Below are 24,389 nucleotides of genomic sequence, written 5' to 3' on the forward strand. Positions count from 1 at the left end.
CTTTTTTTTTTTAAATTGAAGAAAAAAGTATACACTTTTTGATACCGTAAGCAGAACTGGCAAAGAAAAATTACTACACTCCGCACAGTGCGTCAAAGTGTGCAATTTTTTAGAGAAGAAACATGGTCATGATTTTGAGAAAGTTCCGGGAAATGGGAAGAGTGAATGCAAATTCCAATAAGAGCTTCTTAAAGCAGAGACTTTGCCCTATAAAATGAAAAAAAAAACTTTTCAATTCGACCAGTTTTCGCGAAGTTACGCTTATTTGAAATTCGCCAAATTTTGATGTAAATTTCTTGTTGCGTTAATTTTTTGACCAGTGTAACATGTTTATATCTGTTAGAAAATTGAAAACAATATATGGTAATTCTTTGTTAACAGTATGCCTATTCGATGTGCTCTCTCTTTAGCTGTGCATTTAACTACGACAATATGTTAACATTATGCTAGCTGTATTTAAAAATCACTCAAACATTGAATTCATATTCCCAGCAAAGAGCCAGCATCAGTTGCTGGCATTTTATTTCCATACATTGCTTGAGCATACTGGCTACCTGGGCCCTGGGCGTTTCGGTAGAAATTCGAAAACGCCGCGTCAACCGGTGGGTTAAACCGCTTCGAAACGTATTAATACCGGCGTTGGTTGTCTCACCGGCGTACAAAAATAGCCATTTAATAATAATTCATCCGTTACGGCTCACGTGGGTGGCGAGCCGTTATTTAATCCGTTGGCCAAGCCAATGAACCTCTCAATTAAATTACTGACCAACAGCAAATGGGGAGTCGGTCGAGCGGAAGACGACGAAATAATCGACGCTCTGCCGCGCGAGCGGGCGATCCCGTCCGCGCACGTTCGTCGCAGCCCCTTAAAGCAAACAGCTTCCGTCTTCGCGAGAGGAACAACACGGCCGGGTCGTCGCAGCATCTACGCGTTATCTCGCCGAGTCTCTCCGCGCGTCGCGGACCAACGACGCGACGGGGGCGGAAACGTCCCGTCGGGTTTCGCGACCTCCTCGTCGCCGTCTCTCCCTTCGGCCAGCGAGGCGACTCGGCCTCGCTCCGTGAGGGTCGTCTACTCACTCGTAGTCAAAGGCACATGTTCCAGACACTGGTCGACGGAGCCCTCGGCGGTGCCTGCCGTGTGCGCCTCTCCGTCAACGGGCACACACGAGGCACATGACGTTGTTCCGTCTCTCCCTCTCTCTCTCTCTCTCTTTCTTTCTTCCCGGAGATGACGCGTCTCCGCGAGGCGGTGTCGCAGCAATTATTTCGTCGCGATCGGCATAGCGCGCCGCTTCCGCGCCGACGAGACACTCGAAGCGGGTTACCCCGGACAGGGCACCTGTCACAATGAAGTTAAAAGCGCTAAACGCATGTCCACTGACCGCGCTCAGATCGATATTACAGAGGCGTAACGCGAGGTACAAACTGCACGCGGTGTTGGCTCCGTTCGCGCGCGCCGCAGAATGAATTACATTCGTCGTATAAGCGGCACTAATAAAATCCGTATCTCCCCGTCTCTCTTTGTTCCTGCCTCTTCCTTTTCTCGCAGAGACAATTTCTGATTTCAACAATTTGCCTGTCCGGTACCTATCGCGCGATCTCTCGGATCTGGCAAATTGTTGTTCGAGGCAGCGCGTGACAACATTACCCAAGTAGCACAATGTATTGGCGCAATATTGGGAAATAATGTAACTTTCTAGTATTCCCAATGTTGGTCCAATATATATTGTAAAGTGGACGCCTTCTCTTACTTAGCCAAAATGTCTGTTTAGCAATGTTGGTCTAGTGTTGCATCAATATTAGACCAATATTGCTCCCATACAGCACCAAAGCTTTCAGAAACTTTTCAGAAAACATTAGGCTTGTTTTCTGTTCCTACACTAGTGAACTAGTGCAATAAATTGGAGTAAGACAAGCATATTTTTTCTCATTCTAGCTTACTGCACTAGTTCACCAGTGCAGGAACAGAAAACAAACCCATTATTGCAATGTTGAAATGTTTCTGAAAGCTTTGGTGCTGTATGGGTTATTACATTGTTAAATATTGGCCAATGCACTTGCAATATAAATCTAATATTGTATAATTATTGTCGTGCAATATTTACATTTATTTCATGGCCAATATAATTGGCTTCACGTTGGACAATATCGGCCGATGGATTTCTAATATAACAAATATTTAGCCGATGCACAGTGCCACTAGGGTGACAATTCTCCGTCCTTCATTCGATAGCATGTATACATCTGAAATGTAATCGTCGAAATATTTACATTGCGCGCTTATTGAGCGAGGGCGAGATCTGTGCGCGAGACGAGTCCACAGCGGCATATCAATTCTAATACAATATTTTTTTAGAATTCAGCGACGTTCGAGGGATATTTTGAAAACTTGAAACGGATGGTCGAGACACGTTTCATTCGCGGCGTAGCACAAAGTCCGATTAAATTTGGAACCCGAGGTGTACGCTGGTGTATACACGTCGCCTTGGAAAATTCATCGAATCTAGTGATGTGGGAGTATTCGAGCACAAAAAATCGATAGTATTCGATTCCTCGATGTTCTCGATATTCTCGAGAACAATTCGAGAGAATCGATACTCTCGACAAGCGTCGTATGTAGTTCTTGGGACTCGGTTCTCGGATGAACTCGTGGGGGGGGGGGGGGGAAGAAAATAACACTGGAATCCCCAGGTCCTGTGAGTCCTGTCCCCGGCGAAAATTCATCAGGATACTCGCCGTGCGATTGGCCGTCCAGTCGGGAAGAGTCTCGCTCAGCAGTCAGCTGTTCCCGCCCCGAGTGGGGCGCATGCGCCGGCTGGTCGGTCGCTGGTGCTGGTGGTGGAGCACGTGAACGCGCCGAGACTGTAAACATAGCATGAAAAAACGGCCGGTGATCGACGGCCCGACGAGGTAGGCAGGGAACAGTTGCCGGGGAGACTCGGTGTTGCGCGCGGATTTCTCGAGATCGGCTCCTCCCCCAGAGAGACCTAGATGCCGTTCGGCAACAAGCCGGCATGCGTCAAGTGCGGGACCCGCGAGACCCCTCTGTGGCACTCGACCGACGCCGGTAACTTGTGCAACTCCTGCCTGGAGGATGAGCGGAGCGCCGAGGTGAGTGCGTCCTTCAAGGCGGACGAGGAGGACAGGAGCGGCTCGTTGAGGCCCAGAAGGAGCACGCGGATCACGAGGTACTGCAACGCGAAGGCGACGGGATCACACAGAATCGTACCGAAGGGCAAGGGTCGCAGGAACCTCTTTAAGAAGACGGTGAGCGAGCGACGTGGCGATTTTACTTTATTCGGTAAACTAAGGGTGCTTTCCAACAATGGAACACTGTGTAACACAATGTTACACAGTGTCGACAGTAGCTGGAACGCTGTTTAGCTTTTTTGCGTTACCGCCAGGGTGCAGAGTAATTCTTTCACGTAACTTATCGCTAGGGCTGTATTCAGAATTGCGACGAGTGCGATAATCTATTTCACCATTTTATTAAAGGACAGGATCAAAAAATTAGACGTGTTGTGCTCACCACGTCCCAAACAGTACTAGAACGTCTGGAACCAGGGGCAACCAAGGAAAAAGAAGAAGCGAGCAACATATGCCCATTCAACGGCGGGGAGTTTTTCACGATTGTCAGCATCTGTAGGAAAATAAGTGGTACCAAATGTAAGAAGTCGAAATAGACGCGTAAACAACATCTTAAAGTTATATACACGTTATTGCGAATAGTATTATCACAGCCCCGGTGGTCGAGCTGGCTAAGACGCCCGTCACGGATTGTAGGGAGGTCCCAGGTTCGAATCCTGGCTGGGGTAATATTTTTCGCAATAAGAATTTTAATTGCCAGACACGGTCGACAAAAATCACCGATGTTATTAATTTATAATTACTGCTGGCGACTTTAAGAATATTCTTAACAAATGTAAGAATGTTGGCATTGTGGAGAGACGACACAGTCCAAGGGCGTTTTCCAGCAAGGACACAGTGTAACACAGTGAATCGTTTCAGCCTTGTTTAACATTGGCAAACAACAAGGATGTAATGATTCACAGTGTTACACCATGTCACATTGTGTCCTTGCTGGAAAACGCCCTAACTCAGCTTTTTAGCTGTGTTCGATTGTGTTGACTTGCGTCGTAGTTGGAAAACACCGGATCGCACACTGTGTTACACAGTGTCGTTTGTGTACATTGCTGGAAAGCACCCTGAGGCGAGCGAGAGGAGGGTCGAGTGGATAGCTCATTGTCAGCGGGAAGCGATCGCCTGGCAAGCGGAAAGTTCGATTTTAATCCCGCAGCCTGTTCTTTAGAGCTAAACTGGTTGCATTAGTTCAGCTGTAGAGTTCGCAGAGTTTAGCTTTTTTTCCACTCGACATTAGGAGAGAGATCAACTCCTGGACTAGTCAGTTCGGTTAGAAAGAACCAAAAAGTTAATACAGCGGCGTGCCTACCTCTTAAGCCCTGTGCCCACGATCCAAGAACTGTGTCCAAGTTCTGGTTCCGAGAAGTGTGCAGCCAATCAACCTGTATCCTTTACGGAAGAGCTGCTTGATTGGCTACACATTTCTCCGAGCTAGAACTTGGACACAGTTCCTGAATCGTGGACACGAGGCTTTAGCGCCTGCCTCTCCGAAGGCACACACCCCTATTTGTTATTACGCAGTCGAGATCCTTTATGGAAGAGACAAGATACTCTTCCATTTGCTGAACCATGAGGCGTCTGCCTCCTCACAGAGAAATGCATTGTCGCACGACCACTTACGGTTAAACTGTTTGCCTGCAGCCAGTCAAAGCGCCCACGGCCACCGCGACTCCGGTCACCAGCAACTTTGTGTTCTACAAAGGCACGTACTTCCAGGTCGGAGACGTCGTCTCTATGCAGGACGTAGACGGTGGTATTTATTACGCCCAGATACGTGGCTTGCTGACGGATCAGTATTGCGAGAAGAGCGCCGCCGTTACCTGGCTGTTGCCCACGACAGCGAGGTGAGACACTTTGTTCCGTTAATCTCGCCAGGCCTGGTTGCAACAATGCCGCGCGGCGCCTAATCGATGCCCACCTTTCAGCCCCACGCCGGAAGAAGGTTTCGTCCCTGAGACATACGTAATCGGGCCAGAGGAAGATTTACCTCGCAAACTGGAGTGCATGGAATTTGTGATGCACGCCCCGTCCGACTATTTCAAGTTGAAGAACAGCCCCTATCCGCCTCCGCACACGGAGAAGGGAGCGGGCTACATATGGACGACACTTAGAAACGAACTGGCTATATCTAAGAAGTGACGGTGGTTCCTGATCATCGATAATATATGTCGCTTAGCTTAAAGTAGTAAGGTAATTTCTGTGTGCACAAATCGCTCCTTACGTTTCAATATTTCCCTCTGCCTGTAATATTGACTTTAATTAAGTACTCATTGTCAGACTGTTGGATTACGTTGGACGCACAGAACTCACGAGATTCGGCGTGACGAAAGTACGATACACCCTGGACAAGATACACATCGCTATACAATATCGAAATAGTCTTGCGAAAAACAATACGCGTTTACAATAATGTTGTTTTATTTATTAAATATATCTTCATTACAATATAACGTTGATGCTTTGTATTTTCAGTGAATAACCGTGGACATGTCATTTCTTTTCTTTATATATAACGGAACGCGGAACTAGATTACTAGATTGGACAATCGTAAAGTTACCAATACCATAGCTGAAAATTCGTGAACCTGATATCGTTCTTTATATATTTTCTATCATACACATGTAAAAAATCTAAGAAACGTCCTCTCGCCTTGACCAATGTCTTTCTTCGTTCGGAAAATTTCTCGAAACGCGATCTCCCACGTACTTTCTTGCCGGAAGAACCCAAGAAAGTGATAGCGGTTCATCCGTGGTCCTTCTAACTCTGGTATCGTTGAGACGGGATATATGCAGAGGCGGCAGGCAGCATCGGTGCGTTCTCGCTTGCTTGAAGGGAAGGGAAAAGTGTCCTCGGTGCGACGGCGGTGTCGGTTACGCTCGGGATGACGGAAGAGACCAGTCAGCTGGGTGCCAGCGAGGTAACGGCTGGTCAGAATTTGAGGTCTTTTATGGCTTGCGGCAGGTCAGGCAGCTTCATGTCCTTTATTTGCTGCGGTATATTCATGTTCTTGACGGCCGAGACGGCTCGCGCGGGCGCTGCTGCGATTCCCGCCTGCACACACCATACAGGATGGAACAAGTGCGGAGAGCGGACGTGTTTTCGGGAGGAGACTCGGCGGAGTGAAAGCTCTTAGCCGGGAGCGAAGAGCAAATGACAGATGGCTACACGGCGATCGACGACATTTATCACGAGACACGGTGGTGTCTCGCGCCAAGTGTAAGCGTAGTTAATACACGCGCGCGTTGTCCTTACAAAAGCGACATTGCGACATGGACATCTGTGTGTTAAGGCACTCGGTTTGTATGCAGCGGACAATTACAGAAACAGAATTGCATCGCCATGCGCGTTACGCAAACGCCTCACGCTTCACAAAGCTACGAAGAACTCTTGCGCTCTTGCAGTCAAAAAATAAAAGAGACCAAGGTCCGGTGTCGCTAACGTTGCTTAATTTTAGGCTTAGCTTAAATCGTTCTTTGTCTCTTTCCAACTGTTACTTTAGAGAGAGGCAAGCGTGAACTAAGCTAAGATTGAATTTAAGTCGACGTTCGGTGAAATCGGGCCGAAGAAAAGTAAAAGAGAACTAATCACGGATACACGCGGGAGTGTACAGAGTAGCCTTTACTTTACTCAAGGAGGGGGCCCCAGAAGGACAAACGGACGGGGTGAGCGAGACCGCCCGGATTTGTAAGTCCCCTAAAATTGATGTTGCGTCAATCAGTCCTGCCTGTCACCATGTCAGGTATTTTCTAAAGATTGTTGTACCGGCATGCATGCATAGCTAGAGCGCTCAACGGACTGCCTGGGCAGTTGAAGCTCAGTTTCAAGCTCGAGTGAGAGAAAATGAAACACAATTGCAAAACTGGTCGCTAGCTTGAAACGTACAACGTTAGCGTTCTATCTGACGGGATGGAAGTTCGGGCGTAACAAATTGCGGGAGCTCGTTGCGTCGCGACGATTACAATCCTGACCGTGATCTCGTTGGAAACTTATCGCGGTTGTCAAACCTTGTGTCCGCAATGCTAGACATTCTGTTTCTGTGAAAGGTGCGAGTTGTGGAAGCAACTTCTTGCATCTTTTACAGAAAAGCTGCAGTTGACTGGCTGTGCATTTCTCGGATCGAGATCTCCGACCAATTTCTAGTATCGCAGACACAAGGCTTTACAGGCCTGTGTCCACGATGCTAGAAATGTGCGGCCGATCAACCTGCATTTTACAGAAAAGTTGATTGGCTGTACATTTCTCGGAACTAGAACTTGTATCGAGTTCTGGCATCGTGAACACAGACGTTACATTTACATTTGTGCGTTAAGGCACTCAGTTTATATGCAGCGAGTCGAACCGTTCGGCGTCGAGAGCACAGATTCAAGAAGGATCACAGTCCGGATTACATCGGACAATTGTACCGACAAGCCATTACTTACCTCTTGCTTCTCCAACTTGTTCTGATCCTCGATCCTCGTGAGAATCTCGGTCATGTTGGTCTCGAGGACCATGCCGCCCATCACCAGCTCGTTGAGTATGTAATGTACCTTGTCCACGTGGAAGATGAGATCGAGCTCGCAGACGTTCTCAAAGCATTTGTCCAGGGTCTCGACGAACACCTGTATCAGGTCGAGAATCCCGAGCTCCGACTCGGAGCTGTCGACGCAGAACACGAAGTAGAGGGTCGCGTAGTGCCGGTAGATGAGCTTGTAGTCGGAGCCGCCAATCAGGCTGCCGCCCTCCAGGAAATTGCACACGTTGTCGTCCCTCTTCGAGACCAGCTGAAACGTCTCTTTTATTATCTGCTGCTGCATATCCTCGTTCTGAAGCAGAAAATGCGTCTCGTGTCGCAACGACGATCCATACGCTCTCGCCTGCCTCTCGCGCGGCGGCTACCCCGACGCCGAACTCGCTTATATTTCGATGAATGGGAGAATTTATGACTCGCAGAAGCGGGAAAAAGATCCGCGCTCGACGTATACTTACAAAGTACTGATAAAACTTGGAGAGACGAGGTTTCCCATGATTGTTAAAAACCAGGATCGCCTTGATCATGTCTGCGCGTGAGTGTGTGTTTCGGTTAGCCTCGCTTGATCCTATGGTGATCTCGTCGCCACGCTCGGGGTCATTGGTGCGCGAGAGGTTATGTTCTACGACCGCGGCTGTCCCTCGGTCGGTTGAATCCTCATTATATCTCGCGCGGCGAGAGTCGAGGGGAAGCTCACCGTGTGATGTTCGCCAATTGGCAAGCTATAACGGACGGAGAGAGACTCCTCGACGAGGTTAGCTGTCAACAGCGACTGTCAACAGTCTCTCAACAGCTGTCAACGTGACCGTCAACGTACGGGCATTGGGAGACTCGTTCTCGTGACGGGTGTCCGAGCGCCGTTTTCTTCCCTTTCTCATACGCTTGCCGGCACTTTCTGCACTCGACACGAACCCGTACAACGCAGGGAGATTGCGGGAACATTGCAGAATGATATCATTGAAACATTGGAAGGTAGAACCAGAGAGAAACCTATGGTTTCCCATAGATTTCTCTCTGGTAGAACTCTCGCTGCCCTACGCTCCGGATGGTGTTCACGGAATTAATTATCTTTCTTACTTGAAAAGCTATCACTATCTATTGACATTAACTGAATGTACAACTTGCTAACGAAAGACTCTCGCGCTACGCGTACCGTCCGCACTGTATCGCTTCTCGAAGGAGAGCCGTTTCGACCTCCTAGTTTCTCGGCTCGAGACAAGGCGAGCAACCGCCCGCCTTCCCTAATTTGTTACATTTTAAAAGGATTTATGTCAACGATAACTGGCAAAGTATATATTTTTAATCAATACACGACACGTTTCGACCAGTAATACTGGTCCTTCTCAAGTATCACCTATTACATGTGGCAGCAAGAATCTACAAAAAGTTGTGTGAGCGCAAATACAAGTGTTTTATCCACTGGCAATCCACCTCTGACTATTGTTACATTTTGTATATTCCTTTGTTAGTGACGTTCACCTCGCGTGTATTATTTTCTAGACCGTTTCGCTCTTTGTTCTCTGTGTATGTCGCAGGGCCGTATTTAGTGTTATCGCGGCGGGAGGGATAGGCCTTCTTTATTACTGCACTACTGAACTAGTGCAATAAGTTAAAATGAAACAAATAGATTACCTCTCATTCCAACTCATTGCACCAGTGTGCACTAGTTCAGGAGTGCAGCAATAAAAAACAGACCCGATCTCTTACACAACAATCATGGAGGGACGAAAATGCGCTCGGAGGGTGCAGAAAGTGCGAGCGACCAACGAGCGGTCGCTCTCGCGCTTTGCCCCGCGGTTTCTCGCGCCCCCCTTGTCTCTCCTCTCCTCGACCACGAGTGGCGACACGTTGCGATTTGGTCCGCCGACGTGTTCTCCGCCGAGTGATCCGCTCGTCCTCTCGCGAGAGCCGAGACCGCGCGGGCGACGCGCGTCGCATTCGGGTCCGGTGCGGCGCGACGTTCACGCGACGTGGTAGCGGGGCGAGATTGCTCGGGTCCGTCCATATCCGCGGCCGCCGTTGCGCTCGGAATAAAACGCGGCGCGCACGTTCCGTCTCGGGCGTCGCGAAGCAGACCCGGGGAGACGCGTGGTGAGGAAAACTAGGCGCGAGAATCCACGAGCTTCCACGGGCCTGGTTTCTCAGCTGCACCCGTCTGTACCTGCCGCGCGTTCGGACTAGTTCGGAGTGAAGTGAGACGCGTGTCGCGTAGAAACGGGAAGAAAAAAGAAGAATAGGTCAGATCGATCGAGCGCTTGTTCTGCCGGCGTCACGTCACGACCGACCACGCGAGTCCGCCTGAGATTTCCTCGTTTTCGCGCTCGCTCGCGAAGGTGCAGCTGAGAGTCAGCTGGTGGTCGCGATTCGAGAGAAAGAGAGAGAGAAAAAAAGAGGACAGAGGCCAACGTAGAGGGGGAGAAACTGGACTTTCGCGGGAGTAAAAGTGACCGACGTAACTGTTTTTTGATTAACAAGATTACAAACGCGGACGGTATCTCGGGGCGGCAAGAAAAACCCGGTGATTACCGGGCGATCGCTCCTTGTATCTTATCGAAGTGCTCCCGAGGCTTCGTCGCGCGCTACCGCGGGATTACGGAAAGGCGCCGGCGCGCAGGCGCGCGGCGGTCACACGCGCGCCGACTTCCTCCGGCGACTTGGTCGTGTGACCACGCCGGTAGACGAGACAGCGAGCGAGAGAGGGGGACATTAGATGGAACCCCTTTTCCGTCTGCTCACCGCGTATCCGTGGCACGCGACCGCGCGTCTTCCGCCGCTTCCGCGGCGCGCGACGTTCCGGTGAGCCGAGCTGTCATTCCACGCGGACGAGGGTAAATGGAGAAGCGCCAGATGCGGCCTGGCCACGCAGTTGTCATCGCGGCCGAAAGGTGAAGGCCGTTGTTTATGTCACGGGCGTCCGTCCGTTTGTTTACGCGCGGTCGACGAGTGGACGCGTCTCGCGTACGTTGGGTGAGACGCGAGGACCGCGAGATGATCCTCGGGTCGCACAGATCGACAGGGCGCAGCCTGATGGCGCGCCAAGGCCGAGCCTCTCGTTGTTTCTTGGCGAGGGATGGACGCGCGATGTCGGCACGCGTTTCCGTAATTGCGAGCGCGCTGTCGGTGGTGGAGGATGCTCGCGACGCGGTGGAACCGACAGCGAACGGCTCGGTGATTAGTGTCGCCGCGATTCTCCAATTCATTCCACGGTGAAACGTGTGCGAAAATTCTGCTCTTACGGAAAAGTTGCAGGGGCCCGATTCTTGAATTTATTCAAAGAAGAAACGTATACGAAAACTCTGCTCTGACAGAAAAGTTGAAAGTCTATTGGTTAAAGCCATGCGAGTAGCCAATCAACTTGCAACTTTTCTGCAAGAGCAGAATTTTCGCATACGTTTCTCCTTCGAATAAATTCAAGAATCGAGCCCCAGGTCGACTGGCTATTCGCGTGGTTTTTAAACCAATCGACTCTCACTTTCCTATGAGGGAGTCAATTCTGTATCTTCCCAGACAACATGCATGTCTAAACGACGTCTTAAAAGAGACATCTTCAAGACTTTACTAGAAGACGTCTTTAAGACGTCAGAAAAAAATGTCTTAAGGAATTGTCAAAAAGACGTCTTTATAAAAATATAAAATATTGATTATATGTCAAGTAGTGTTTATGTAACCTTTAAAGTTCGAATTAATACATTTGTTAAAGCGTCAGTGACATATTCCTAAGATGTTTGAAAGTATTTTAAAAATAGAAAAATTTGTGAAATTAGAATAATGAGATTTGTAGTGCAATATGTAGTGTATAACGATTGTGGTAGTTGTGCCCTGGTAACACAATCTGACAGTTCAGATATGACCCGCAGAAGTGCGCAAGAAACAGCCCAAAATTGCGATAGAAGTGCATAATATTTGGTATTGACAAGTACTTACTTACTATTGCAGCAGTCTGCTGTAAGAAGCTACTGTAAAATTTTATACTATTCGCTCAAAAATAGACATGCAGCGGAAATGTGAAAACAATATCGAAGTATCTGCCTGACAGAAGAATAACAGCAGATCGCGTTAAACTCTTCATGGACATTTGCGGCAGAGTTTTGAGTACAGATCCGACCGGCAGAAACGCAAAAAGAACGTGCAAGCATCTGACGTAATTCTTGTTGAATTCTGCTAAATGTATTACTTAGCAGTAGGCGCTGCTACAAATCTGGCGCGATTATATTGCACTGCGATCTGCGCAGGCATTTTCCGCTGTACGTAAATGCATACACGTATCTTCAACAATTCTGAGTGCAAGTTTCTGTCAACAGAAAGATAGTCCAAGTTGGAAATAGAAAACGCATGATCCGCCCAAGAGTTAACGCATGATTTTTCGTACAGTTTTACAGCAGAATTGCAATGGAAATGTTACCAGGGTGACAGCCACCCATAACCAGAACCGCACATTACTGACAGCTTAGAGTATCGATTACTTTCAAGTAGGTGCTTAGCAGCACGAAAGATTCATAAATTAATCCGCTAGGAGGAGATAATTTTTAAAAGTAACTCGCATTTAAAAATCGTTGAAGAATGGGATATAAGGAGGTCTATCAACGGCAGAGTTTTAGAAAAATAATCGTAATTCCTCAGCATACTACACCTGAAAGTAGTAATCGCGACTTCCAAGAGAAGCTTAGTTCTCATTCCTATAAAAGAGCAAATAACTCTTCGATGTCCGCTTGACCGCGGCCCAAGTACAAAATCCAGAAATTGCGTAATATCGAGATACGACCTTGCGAAAGAGATCAGTCGATATGCCTGTAATACATGTCTCGAGGACGTCTTTTGGATTTATCTTCAAGACGTCTTAAAGATGTCTTTAAGACGTCTTTCTGACAACTTTATAAGACGTCTTAGAACTATTTAAGACGTCATAGTGTTCTCTGGGTAGATTGAGGGTTGCACACCTAAAATCTTCCCCGAGGAATATTTTACTCGATGGCCATTGCAAAATCATTTTCAACGTTCTATTTCTCGAGTTCCTAAACTTTTAACAGAAAACGTGTCGCAACCATTCTGTTTATCACTGTACAGCTGACCAATGACGTTCACTAGCACGAGCCAACGCTATCTTTTTTTTAATAGCCTTTTGTTATGGCAGCTCTGCTAGTATACATGTACTTAATGCGGCATTGCTCGCTGATATCGCGGTCAAGAGAGTGTCGTTTCTTTGCGAAAAAAACGGGACGTGAACGGGAGAGGTATTCTGTATTGCTAAAATGTTAATGTACGTTGGATCGGTAAATTCTATGAGATTAGTCACCAATTCGCTATCGAATGTCGCAAGGCACATTAATCATATTACTATCAAATTAATAAAATTGGTATGGCTCAAATGTGTTAAACACAAATTGGAGGAATAAAGGACTACGAGCCGCGATAGGGTGTTAGTGTCTAAATATTTTATTCACCCTGGCCGAGGTGATGTTTTTTCGCAATAAATTTAGAATAAAATATTTAGACACCAACACCCTGTCACGGCTCGTAGCCCTTTATTCCTCATATTATCATTTTATTCATTAATCATATTAACAGATTAGGTAAATAATAAATTATAATAAATTTTTTTCATTTTTGGAAATGTAGTGCTTTAAACCTGATAATAGTCTCGCGAATCTTTATTTAGCTCAATTGTAACCAAATGTACCTCGTGTGTGAAGAAAGAATTTTCGCGTATTCAAATTGCTTCTGATTATTTAGACTGCGTTTGATGCACTCCAATTTTTCTTAGGCAGCGTACTATTAATTATTTATTAATTATTAATATTTGTCAATATTTGTGGGAGAATTGATACAAGTGTTTGTTTCCTTTCAATATAGATGGACAGATCACGACTACTGCCTATGGATTTACCTGCGATCACTGTCAACAGTAGTGGCAGTGTCAAAGGCAAGGCATCTTTTGTTCGGCGACTGGCAATAGGATTTGTGATTCTGGCCATATTAGGCCTCCTGTACGTGCCAGCGTATCACTCCGCTCAGAGTCCATTCTCCAGCTTAAGTGAAACTCCATCCTCCGCGGAACCTCTTGGTAGCGTCCGCTTGATAACATCCATGGGTTAGTTAAATGCGTATTAAATGGTACATAATAAAGATTTTAAAGTAACATTTAAAAGTAACGAAGGCGACAAATTATACCTCGTAATCTTATCACATTTTTGAACAGAAACTATACCTCGTAATCTTATCACATCTTTGAACAGATACAGATACTGATTACAATTAGTTTAATATGAAACAGTATTTTTCACGATATCAACACATTCGACATGATTTAAGAAAAACTAACGCAAATAATTAATTTACAGCACAATTGCCTGGATGGTCGTACAATACATCAAGAAATCTCTGTGTTTATATTCACCCGGAGAACAACACATCGATTTTCAGTCCTACTGGCATCTGTTCACTACCGCCATACCTGCTAATAATTATATGCTCGGCAGTCGCCAATCAGGAGGCCCGCGCCGCTATTAGAAGTACTTGGGCCAATAAATATAACTTATATAATTTATATAATTCTACAGTAAAAATAGCATTTCTACTAGGAAAAAGTGACAATGATACACTCAATGTAAGTTACAACTTTATTCCTGTATTAGAAAATTACTTTTGCAATGCGTTTATTTGTTGCTTAATCATTGTTGCATCTCTTCCAGAATATGATTGTTGAGGAAAGTTCTCAGTACAATGATATTGTGCAAGAGCGCTTCTTTGATACATATAACAATTTGACGCTCAAGTCAGTCATGATGCTGAAGTGGGTGACGTCGAATTGTGATCAAGCGAAATACCTCATGAAAACGGACGACGACATGTTCGTGAATATTCCCTTGCTTCTGCAAACGCTGCACTCGAGAACGCAAGCGGAGACTCTTCTAGGCTCTCTCATTTGTAACGCTAAACCAATACTAGATCCCAAGAACAAGTGGCAAGTATCCTTTCGTCTCTGTTATATTAGTTTAGCAAGACGTTACGGAAAAGTAATTTAACACAGTGACGATTTACAATACGCAGGTACACACCCAAATATATGTACTCTGAGAAAACATATCCAAACTATTTATCAGGCACAGGGTATGTTATGAGTACGGGTGTGGCGTCCAAGTTGTATCAAGCAGCGCTGGTAACGCCATTGCTACACCTGGAGGACGTTTACGTCACAGGTTTGTGCGCGAAACGCGCGAAAGTCCGACCAGTTAACCATCCTGGATTCAGTTATATACCTCGCAAAATAGACCCCTGTGTGCTCAGGAACGCTATTACTACGCACAAAGTTAATGCGTCCAACATGTATGTGATCTGGGTAAAAGTGAACGATACAAGCGTTTCGTGTAGCAATCGTACTCGCAACGATAGAAAACCAATCACTCTAAGCAGAAGCGGCAGGAATGTCGGCTATTACGCCTTTAAAAGAAAAACTATAAACAAATGCGTTTAAACACACTTCTGATAGTGTTGATTCCATGCGTTATAAGACTAACTTTTTTTTTATTGATCTTCCTGCTAAGCGCAAGTGGAATCAAATAAGTGACAGGAATGATACAGGAGCTGTGAATCGCAATCTGAAAGCTTGAAGGGAGCTTTCTTCGAATCCTCAAACTAATTATTTATTTACGCATCTCTTTGCAAACATCGAAGCGTTGTTGGTTGCTTTCTAGTATTATGCCATTTATACTTATGCAGCTTATGGATTCTATTATAAATATAATCCAGGTTTTGAGGCGACAAAATTAATCAATTTTCGCAAATCTTCGATTTTGTCAGGCTGTGTCATTGCAATTTCCATTGTTAGTTACGATTAATATTAAATTTTTAAGTTTCACAGGTAAGACTACAGCCAATTTGCACCGATAGTCTAACCGATCGGTTGACGGTTCACTGTCTTTTTACGAATTATGATTTCGCGTGTAGCATAAACAGAAAAATTTAATTGATTACACATATATTGACGTTAATCGATATCGGTGCAATTGGTACATTGAGCGATCGTGACGAACGATATGAAGGTTTTGTATATTTTTCTATTTAAACCAAAGTAGTATTTAAGGATACGCTGTCAATTAGACCTTTTACATAGTTTACAATTATCTTTTCCGCCTCTTTATACAAGATATGAAGAGAAAAAGACAAGTAGCAAAATCTAAAATACCGATCTACGAAGAAGAATGTCACTATGTCAGTTATTTGGGCAGTTTTTTTCCGAGCATTAGCCTTTTTAATTGTCATTTTCTAACGAAACTTAAATAATATATTTATTTGTGTAATAACAATTTTTTCGAAAGACGTGGCTTTGGTATGTTTATCTACAAGAATTGACAGTTGAATATCTGTGGCCGAAAGTCACAGCAAAGCAATGTTTCCTTTACCTTAATAACACAAATAATGCTGTTGCTTCCACGTACTTACACGAAATTATTTAGAAATGTATTATAATAATATCATGTATTATAATATTATTAATCGACATATTTCAGAATTTCCTAAATAGCCTTGTGTTATCTAAGCACATGTATAAATTCCAAAACAATGCTTCCTCAATTTACTAACGTAAAATGTAAATATTATTTTCCATTTAAACAAAATAATGACTTAATCTGAAGACTCCGTCGCATTTATAATTAAAAATAATCTTTACAAATTTTAATTTGGCAGTTAAAAAAATGTTTACAATTCTTACAAAAATATTATCTTAGTTATATTGTATCTTAGTTATATTATATTTTAATTTGTTTTATATCTCTACTTTAGACAATTGAAAGAATGAAATCTTAAATGAAGTTATTATGTTGTTTTTATGTTTTAATTTTGGCAAAGCCTAATGTAGTCGTTGCGGATATCTTACGGAACATAAATAAGCTTTGTTAAGAACATATGTTCACATGTTTAAATATTTCCTTTATGTGTCCTTAAAAGATAGCCTTGTGGATAATGTTCGAGATTAAAAAGAATCCGCGTTTTTTAGTCTATACATTTTTACAGTGATAAAATTATATAAATGTGCATTTTGCAGAGATGAAAACAAACTTCTCTTTAAAACATATCTATTCAATTAAGATACATTTGAATTAAACTATTTTGTATGCCAGTGCTTTCTAGTATCATTTTCTTAAAGCAAACATTGCTATGAATTTAATTTTATGTGCAATATATTTATAAACTTCTTGCAGCTTGTGGATTTGATTCTTTTTTAAAAGCAAATTCCAGATGTATATATATAAAAATTTGTTTATAAAATGTATAAAAATACTGTTTTTAATTATATAACGGAACATTTTTGAAAAATAACAAACGTTGAATAATTGTAATGCAGTAAAGTTTCGTTCCAATTTCTTAAATAAATATTTGTCATTGCTGGATAGCAGTACAGTTTGCAGTGATAACATTTATTGATTAATTACAAATTGATTTATATAGTAAAAAAAATAGTGATAGACCATTAAGATTACTGGTAAGAGCTTGATGAGATGTAGTTTAACACTTGCTAGAATTTCTAATCCCAACTCTTATAGAAACCCCTTATAACTCAGCGTTTAAGTGTAATACGAAATTTGTAACACATCACGTATATCATTTTATGTCATATCAGAATAATTAAGAAACTGAAACAGAAAAGAAATTTGCGAACAGTAAAGTCACTGTATGCTTCAACATTGACGCATTCCATGATCCATGACGACGGTGTATGTAACTTGGGGTAAAAATGAAATGATTCTGTGGAATACCCTAGTGGCCTTAGAAAATTAATTTTATTTTATAAGAATAGGTTCATGACACTGAATTTTTTTATCACCAGTATCTGCTAAGCCAATACAATACTCTGTGCTATACGACACCTGAACGCGAGTGTTGGCGAACTGTAATATAATTATTGATATACATTTGCGTGAGGATATATTACACAAATGTAACAATGTATTGTCATGCAACTTTCGTCATTATATGAAACGTAAAAGTCGGCAGAGAAATACACCTCTTCCCTTTTGGAGATACAACAATTTCGACGGTCGTGTATAAAACATAAATTAGATACATCATTTTATACTGTAGTATCAATATGTTATTTATAACTTTGCGAAAGCGTTTCTAACGCGTTTAGAGAAGGACATCGACTCGTACGCTCGTCTAAATGTACAACAGAGATTGCTGCACAAGATCAATGTAAATATTGTTATGTTACATTTCAAATAAAAGACAAAACTTCGATGCAGATATTTATTAAGAATACAATATCGAAGGCGTGTTTTATATCGAACAAATACATTATACGCGCGCATTTGTTTTACGTGCATACATACATAGAAACTGTGCAACGCTAAACGGCATTTATAATTGGATACGACGATGGTATCATATCGAGTACATGATTTAATTTCCTAATGGTTTACCATACGAATGGCAATTCTGCAAAATATTTAAATATAAAAATACCTTGAAATTATAAAAGCAAAAAATTACTCGATTGTCAGCATCATTTAATTTTTTTTCATTTCTTTTTCTTCCTTTTTAAACAGGTGTGAGATGAGTTTGAGTAGGTTTTCTTCTAATGGTGTTTGCATTTACCTCTTTGGTAAGACCCATCGTCGTTAAGTTTTTTATTAAAGAATTTACATTATCTTTATTTATCATTTCACGAATGCTTTTCGCCCGTGTCGAACTGCTTGTCTGCCTATCGAATTTCCTGATTTGTCTCATTGGTTCCTTGATTAACTCGTCCTTCTCGTGTAAACGATTTCCTGGTTTTAAGACATACTGGCCGCATTGGTTCGAATTTATTGGAGCTATCAAATTGCTACCACACTTCTGTCGCTTCTCCTCTTTTAAATCGATTATTACCTCTTTTAAATCATTCCATTGCTCATCTATCACTCCGCTTCCCTCAATACTATTTCTCAATTCTGAACACAATTCCACTTTGTACTTACCCATTTCTGTATCGTACGCGTAAAATGTTCTAAATTCTTTTAATTTCTCCCTTTTAGTTTCTTGGGAAAAATACTCCGTTCGCTTCTTACGAAAGTCATTTAGATTTACACTAGGAACAATTGAGAATTGATCAGATTTATCTGTATCGTCCCTTAAACAATCCAATACTGCCATTATCTCTTCTAGCAGCACATTATTCTTCTCCATCCTTTGGCAAAGCATTCTGTTATTCATAGACTCATGCTTTTCGCTGCGTCCCTCGAAATTACAAGTGCTCAGTTGCTCCTTATTTCTTCTTCTGTTTCCGAGTCTCTTTACAGTTTCAGGACTCACTTGGGTAAGCCAATTTAATCCATATTTCAACATATTTTCAAACTCGCCTCTTTCATGCTTGTTCACTTTGAGTGACGTGAAAACGTCTGACGTGGCGTTTGTCATCCAGTCAACGATGTCGTTCACCCGCTCTAGATCTGTATTTACGTTCAATGTTTGCTCTGGAGAATAAGACTCATATAAAAATTTCCTATCCTGCTCCGCGATCCTTTTCAATTTTCCACTTGATGCAAGATCACGTCTCATTGTCTTCCGTTGTTCAGGATTTAGCTTTGGAGGGAACGCATATTCGTCAGTATATTTCTCAAGTCTCAACTCCACGAAGCTTGGCGATTTACGAAACTTTGGGAGTACAGTTTTTTCCCTTCCAAAGCACAAAGCGTTCTTTGTACTGTCAACGGACAAAGAAGCTGTGTTGTTGCCCGACTCAATTTTAATTGCTTTGATAGTTTTATCATACAGCTCTCTCCAAGGATCGGTCTCGTTGTATCCCAAACCCGCCTTATTCTGATTTGTCGCGAGTCTCACGGGTTTCGTTATGCCATTTTCATCTTTACCGAGTCCTTTCCCTGTCAAAAAAAGAAAAAGGGGAAGACAAATCTTTAGTCCGTTTTGTTATCATTTCGTATCTCATTGCCGTCACATGGACAGCGTGTTTCGTGAATAATTAGCCTGTTTAGAAGCTTTTAAACAGAATATGATCAGATTATATTCGACTTTTATGTATTCACATTGAAATTGCATGTAATCTAATGTAACCTGTTCATATTCTATCGAATATGTTAAACAAGGGGATTAAAAGAGGTTCGAGATAGAGGCGAGGTCACGGAGGATGTGGAAATAGGAACTGAACGACGTAACGAAAGAAATATTTCGAGGTTACATGTCATCCGTTCGCCACACGGTGGAAGACAATGCGCCTCGTCGTTCGGAGTGAAGAAACAATTGCGAGGCTATACTTACCTTCTCTCCAACCGTACTTCATCAATTGCTCTTTCGCGAAATTAGCCATTTCCGCGACTGTACGTGGCCAATAGGTGATTCTGTTCGTAGCCTCGTGCTCACTCGTGCTCCATGTTGATCCGATAACTTTTTAACCATGTTGCGCCCACCATAGACTGTACATACATCTGGACCATGTAAAAAACCATGTGAGGCAGTTCCCAAGATGCACTGTAGTCAGCTTTCCGGCATGGTGGCGGAAGAACAGACAGCCAATCAAATATTTGTACAGAATGTGGCGCCAAATTCAAATGCAGCATTAGTCACGGCCTGTGACAAAATGTAAAAAATGTTATCACTATAATATGAAACCCTCATAAATTAATAAAAACGTCTAATATTTAATGAACTAATAAGCAAAGAAAGTTTATATGTATACCGCGAATAAGGAAAAATAATCGTCAATGAGAAAGTACACAGAAATAATTATTGCAAATTATAAGAACAATACTCCTGACACGATCTCATATATTTAAAATTATCTTAAATTTATTATGAGATGCGATTGTAACAAAATAGTCTTTACAGTGTCTTAATTAGTAAGTGATGATAAATCAGTTTTCATAAACTCAAAATTTTGCTGAAATCATCAAATTTAAAGCGTTAAGACTCGAGGTTCTTAGAAATTACGTAAGTTCGGCACAAAACGCTAATGGTGTATGAAAATTTATGCGGAGGGATATGCTTATTTGGAAAACACATGCTTATAATATGTACGCGCGTATACTTAATTTATATTTAAACGAAGCACTTCTTGGCCTCAGCTTTTAATAAATTTTTTTTCTTACCCTCGGAGATTCCAAAGATTGTCCTCGCACTTGTACATTTTGGCAACAAAATACCGATATTTTTGTTCTCGTGAAAATATCTTTTTCATCTATTCTTAATTATTTAATAACTTTGTATTCTTTGTTGTAATTTTGTTTCATTTATAAATATTTATAAATATAATCTTTTAAATTTCATTATTTTAAATTTTCGCTTTAAGAACGTGGCAAGAACGGTCGAAACTTCAACTATATAGTTTTCTAACAAAATTACTTAATTAATAGTAATAATATAGGTTTAATTCAAAGCTTGTTTTTATAACGTGTTAATAGGAGTAAATTTTGATCGCAGAAATCCTTTACAATCTTATTTTATATTTACGATCACTTTATATTTTATACACGTGTAAAATTAGAGATAGAGGAGGATGTTTGAAACAAGCGATAACTCATATCCATATCGCATGATATATTATCAGTGTAGTATCTAATAAAAATATGAAATTGAAGGATGTAAATACCAGCAGCAGTGGGAAAAGCGCGGATGTTTCGTCCCGGTAGACAGTATAAAAAAGTAATGCACCCTGACAATGCCGTGTGCCTATACATCGTTATTAATGCAAGAATGTTTCAGGCTAAAGGGACATCTGAGAATTCTGAGCTGACGACATGCTGTATTTAGTTATTCTTGGAGAGAAGATTTGCGGTTACGTTAGACACGACGGTAAAAATATGGATTTATTGCCGGTGAACTTTTACGTTCTTCGTTTCTGCGGAGTGTGGAAGGAACGTAAGGATGGCAACTTAATAGTACGTTCCGTCAGCTTCTGCTACAGGTAGAATAATTATAATACATCGTGCAAAAATAGATTCGTTAATTCTATCAAGAAGATTTTCTCGTTAATGTATTAAAATTAAAGTTATTTGTACATGCAAGCGATAAACATTTTTAGAAACTATATATGTAACGTGCATTCTTCTTCCCTTTTGTATGCACAATTTGGACAGGTATACAGTCGCAGCTTTAATATATTACTTCACGATATCTGAAATAATCGAGCTCGTACGTATGAGGAACAACGTGGAGGACTTAACGGAAGGTCTATTCCTCGCCATAACTTTCATGACTCTATCCTTAAAGTACTTCAACTTTTTAATGCGACAGTGCGAATTACGTGCTCTGCTAAATTGTTTTCGCGCCAAGATGTGCCGGCCAAGAGATTCCACGGAAGTATCGATACTGAAACAGTACGATCGCAAAGGTACATTTATTAATACCTACATAATTAAGTTGAAAAAATATAATATACGTGCGAAAATCTTCCAACTCTGCGAAATAAAAAGTATTTCTTATTAATTTAAACTTTCTTATTAAGAAAAAATAATATTCACATTTATAAAACGAATAAATATACATATACATATACATATAAAAAAATTTTTTTTAAAGAATCTAATTAATCATTTATGACAAAGGATGTCTGATAAAATCGATCTCATAAAAATTCAGTAAATATATTTTCGAGTGTGCTGCAAACTCACCTAATCAATTATTTTACAAATTTCTGATGCGCTGCGAACGAAGCTAAGCAGACCGCCTGTTTCTTCATGTTTATGTGTCAAGTAACGGGTGCACTAATGCTCATAGCGCCCCTGTTGACTAATAATAAGGACGAGAGATCTTTGCCGTGCAAAATGTACGTACCGTACTCCATTGCGACGTTTCTTCCTTACGTGTTAACTTATCTTCAGCAATGCGCAACTTTGATTTACGGAATTCTGCTGAACGTCTCCTTCGACTCTCTCGTATATGGCCTTATTATTCATACCTGCGGGCAGATCGAGCTTCTGTGCTATCGTTTGACGGAAACGTTCCGATTTCTTCGAGAGAATAATAATGAAGAGAAGAAACGCGGCAGCATCGAAAGTTCCGCGATCGCGGAATGCGTCAAGCATCACATTTCGGTTTATAACATCACAAACAGGATACAGTCTTTATTCGTGTGGACTACCACTACTTTGTTCTCTTTCAGTCTCATTACTCTCTGCACCAGCATCTTTCAAATGTCTAAGGTAAATCAGTAATTTGTAAATTGTCTGAACACAGCCGGCTACAATTGAACTAGTGAGAACAGAAAGGAGACATGTGGTTTTTATAAAACGTTCAAATATATTTGATTTTGTCACGTACGTCTCCTTTCAATTTAGAAAAATCGATATCTGTTTAAATAATATCGCGATCAATGGTTTTATTCCAGAAAGACTTTTTCAGTCCTGAATTCTTCACTCTCATATTGTACTTGGGATCAATGATGTTCCAAGTATTCACATATTGCTGGTACGGTAACGAACTCGATTTAAAGGTATAATCCGTTTAATAAATTTTATTTAGTTCACTGTTTAGCGATACTTTACTACGAGGCCTGGGGATCAATTCTGTATCTTGGAACATAGTGAAAATACTTAAAGCGGTTCCTTTTTCAGAAGACAGTCAGAAAGAGACGAGGCCACTCACTTTTAGCATTTTCACTATAGTGTATAAGATACAGAAATGGCCACTCGATACACACTATCCACTCACAGTCCGCTCACAGTCCGATCCGAATGTTTTTTCATTGTTTATAATGTAAGTGCACACTATGTAAGTTCACACTACGAGTAGAGCTCCAGTTGCGACTGAAGGGAACGAGACAAAAAGAGAGACAAAGAAGCGGAACGTGAGCGAACCGATAGTGTACATCGAGCTTTATGGCATCAAATCATGATATACTCTTTATACATGTAGAATAAAAGTATCGCGCATGCTATTTATACTAGCGATTGGACAATAATATCGGCCAAGCAACGTAAAAATTTATTGTTCGTTATGATGATGAGCCAGAGAGGAAGAATACTGTCTTTTTATGGATTCTGCGCGTTAATCCTCAGCACTTTCACGTGGGTAAGTGTGTATATGTAGAGAGAAGTCCCCTGTTAGGCTTCTAATACGAGATAGCAGGTTTTCAACGTCCAATCACAAATCTTTTCTCGCAACAATTACACGATCTAACAATCAGTTTTCCACCAAACAAGTCTCACTCCAAGGGCAATAAATTCACAGTGGAACCAATAGATTGTGCCTATTAATTTAACAGAAACTCCGCTATCTCATATCAGAAGTCTATCTCGTAATAGAGGACTTTCCTCTATACGTATAATAATTTCGTATACATACACATATATTTTGTACACATATTATTTAAGAAAGGATGTAATATGCGTGTAATTTGTTAAATGTCTCGTAAGTTGTATGTTGATGTTTTATTTTTTCGCAGATCATAAAGACGTCCTACTCTGCTTTCAACTTGTTGCAACATGCTTCAAATTAGTACTTCGCCTGCTGTAGTATAGTACCGCTGTCTTAATCTGACAGATGTGTTTTTATACAATATTTATAATAGCACAGATATAGGATTTTAAAATATTTTTATATTAGAAACTTTGTTCTGTAGATAGTCTTTTTAAAAGCACACCATACTTACTTATTTATAGAAAACAAGCTGCAATTTTTTGTAAAATATTTTACTAATTAAAAAAATTCTTCTTGGACAAGACGTATTTCAATGCCGGTCTCGTTAAGCTCTCACACGTTACTTTGATCTTAAAATCCATTCTGCACGTATGCCGCAAGAGTTAC

General features: G+C 41.8%; 6 protein-coding genes across 17 annotated transcripts in view; 3 read left to right on the forward strand and 3 right to left on the reverse strand.

The window, feature by feature from the left end:
- The window catches only part of LOC105569169 (WD repeat, SAM and U-box domain-containing protein 1-like), a 17,566-nt gene extending 16,081 nt beyond the window's left edge, over positions 1-1,485 (reverse strand). For 2 of the 4 annotated variants that reach the window (XM_012025371.1, XM_012025368.1), the window contains exon 1: positions 1,081-1,485. The gene's annotated coding sequence lies outside the window, so the exon portion shown is untranslated. The remainder of the gene's footprint in view (positions 1-1,080) is intronic. The other 2 variants (XM_012025373.1, XM_012025372.1) reach the window with 1 other exon arrangement.
- A 1,178-nt stretch (positions 1,486-2,663) lies between these two features.
- LOC105569172 (GATA zinc finger domain-containing protein 1) lies at positions 2,664-5,594 on the forward strand. 3 transcript variants are annotated; one of them, XR_001009480.1, is made up of 4 exons: positions 2,664-3,270; positions 4,786-4,988; positions 5,070-5,334; positions 5,422-5,594. XR_001009480.1 is itself a non-coding variant. In XM_012025377.1 (3 exons), the coding sequence occupies exons 1-3, from the start codon at positions 2,995-2,997 to the stop codon at positions 5,281-5,283; spliced, it is 693 nt and encodes a 230-aa protein (XP_011880767.1). In that variant the 5' UTR covers positions 2,664-2,994; the 3' UTR covers positions 5,284-5,594. The 3 variants fall into 3 exon arrangements, 2 of the variants coding, with proteins under 2 accessions (XP_011880767.1, XP_011880768.1); XM_012025377.1 differs by having other exon boundaries at positions 5,070-5,594; XM_012025378.1 differs by having other exon boundaries at positions 4,861-4,988; positions 5,070-5,594.
- LOC105569171 (AP-3 complex subunit sigma-1) lies at positions 5,545-8,988 on the reverse strand. Of its 2 annotated transcripts, none has more exons than XM_012025376.1 (3): positions 8,114-8,988; positions 7,567-7,908; positions 5,545-6,196 (listed from the first exon to the last, which is right to left on the reverse strand). In XM_012025376.1, exons 1-3 carry the CDS (start codon positions 8,180-8,182, stop codon positions 6,074-6,076), a joined length of 534 nt encoding a protein of 177 aa, XP_011880766.1. In that variant the 5' UTR covers positions 8,183-8,988; the 3' UTR covers positions 5,545-6,073. The 2 variants fall into 2 exon arrangements, with proteins under 2 accessions (XP_011880766.1, XP_011880765.1); XM_012025375.1 differs by having other exon boundaries at positions 7,567-7,950; positions 8,114-8,983.
- Positions 8,989-9,840: 852 nt separating this feature from the next.
- LOC105569173 (beta-1,3-galactosyltransferase 1-like) lies at positions 9,841-16,139 on the forward strand. Of its 4 annotated transcripts, none has more exons than XM_012025379.1 (5): positions 9,841-10,540; positions 13,506-13,743; positions 13,994-14,259; positions 14,345-14,616; positions 14,703-16,139. In XM_012025379.1, exons 2-5 carry the CDS (start codon positions 13,506-13,508, stop codon positions 15,124-15,126), a joined length of 1,200 nt encoding a protein of 399 aa, XP_011880769.1. In that variant the 5' UTR covers positions 9,841-10,540; the 3' UTR covers positions 15,127-16,139. The 4 variants fall into 4 exon arrangements, with proteins under 4 accessions (XP_011880769.1, XP_011880771.1, XP_011880770.1 ...); XM_012025381.1 differs by lacking the exon at positions 9,841-10,540 and adding an exon at positions 10,586-10,868; XM_012025380.1 differs by lacking the exon at positions 9,841-10,540 and adding an exon at positions 12,825-12,912.
- Positions 16,140-17,886: 1,747 nt separating this feature from the next.
- Positions 17,887-20,081, reverse strand: LOC105569174. Its single transcript, XM_012025383.1, has 2 exons — positions 19,908-20,081; positions 17,887-19,513 (listed from the first exon to the last, which is right to left on the reverse strand). Exons 1-2 carry the CDS (start codon positions 19,954-19,956, stop codon positions 18,192-18,194), a joined length of 1,371 nt encoding a protein of 456 aa, XP_011880773.1. The 5' UTR covers positions 19,957-20,081; the 3' UTR covers positions 17,887-18,191.
- A 1,105-nt stretch (positions 20,082-21,186) lies between these two features.
- Positions 21,187-24,238, forward strand: LOC105569177. 3 transcript variants are annotated; one of them, XM_012025389.1, is made up of 7 exons: positions 21,187-21,287; positions 21,348-21,549; positions 21,722-21,975; positions 22,299-22,786; positions 22,972-23,076; positions 23,499-23,654; positions 24,028-24,238. In XM_012025389.1, the coding sequence occupies exons 2-7, from the start codon at positions 21,383-21,385 to the stop codon at positions 24,079-24,081; spliced, it is 1,224 nt and encodes a 407-aa protein (XP_011880779.1). In that variant the 5' UTR covers positions 21,187-21,287; positions 21,348-21,382; the 3' UTR covers positions 24,082-24,238. The 3 variants fall into 3 exon arrangements, with proteins under 3 accessions (XP_011880779.1, XP_011880778.1, XP_011880780.1); XM_012025388.1 differs by having other exon boundaries at positions 21,187-21,549; XM_012025390.1 differs by lacking the exon at positions 24,028-24,238 and having other exon boundaries at positions 21,187-21,549; positions 23,531-23,638.
- The last annotated feature ends 151 nt before the right edge of the window (positions 24,239-24,389 follow it).

The sequence above is a fragment of the Vollenhovia emeryi genome, unplaced genomic scaffold (assembly GCF_000949405.1).
Source record: "Vollenhovia emeryi isolate VEMERY1.0 unplaced genomic scaffold, V.emery_V1.0 DF939125.1, whole genome shotgun sequence".
Lineage (NCBI taxonomy): Eukaryota > Metazoa > Arthropoda > Insecta > Hymenoptera > Formicidae > Vollenhovia > Vollenhovia emeryi.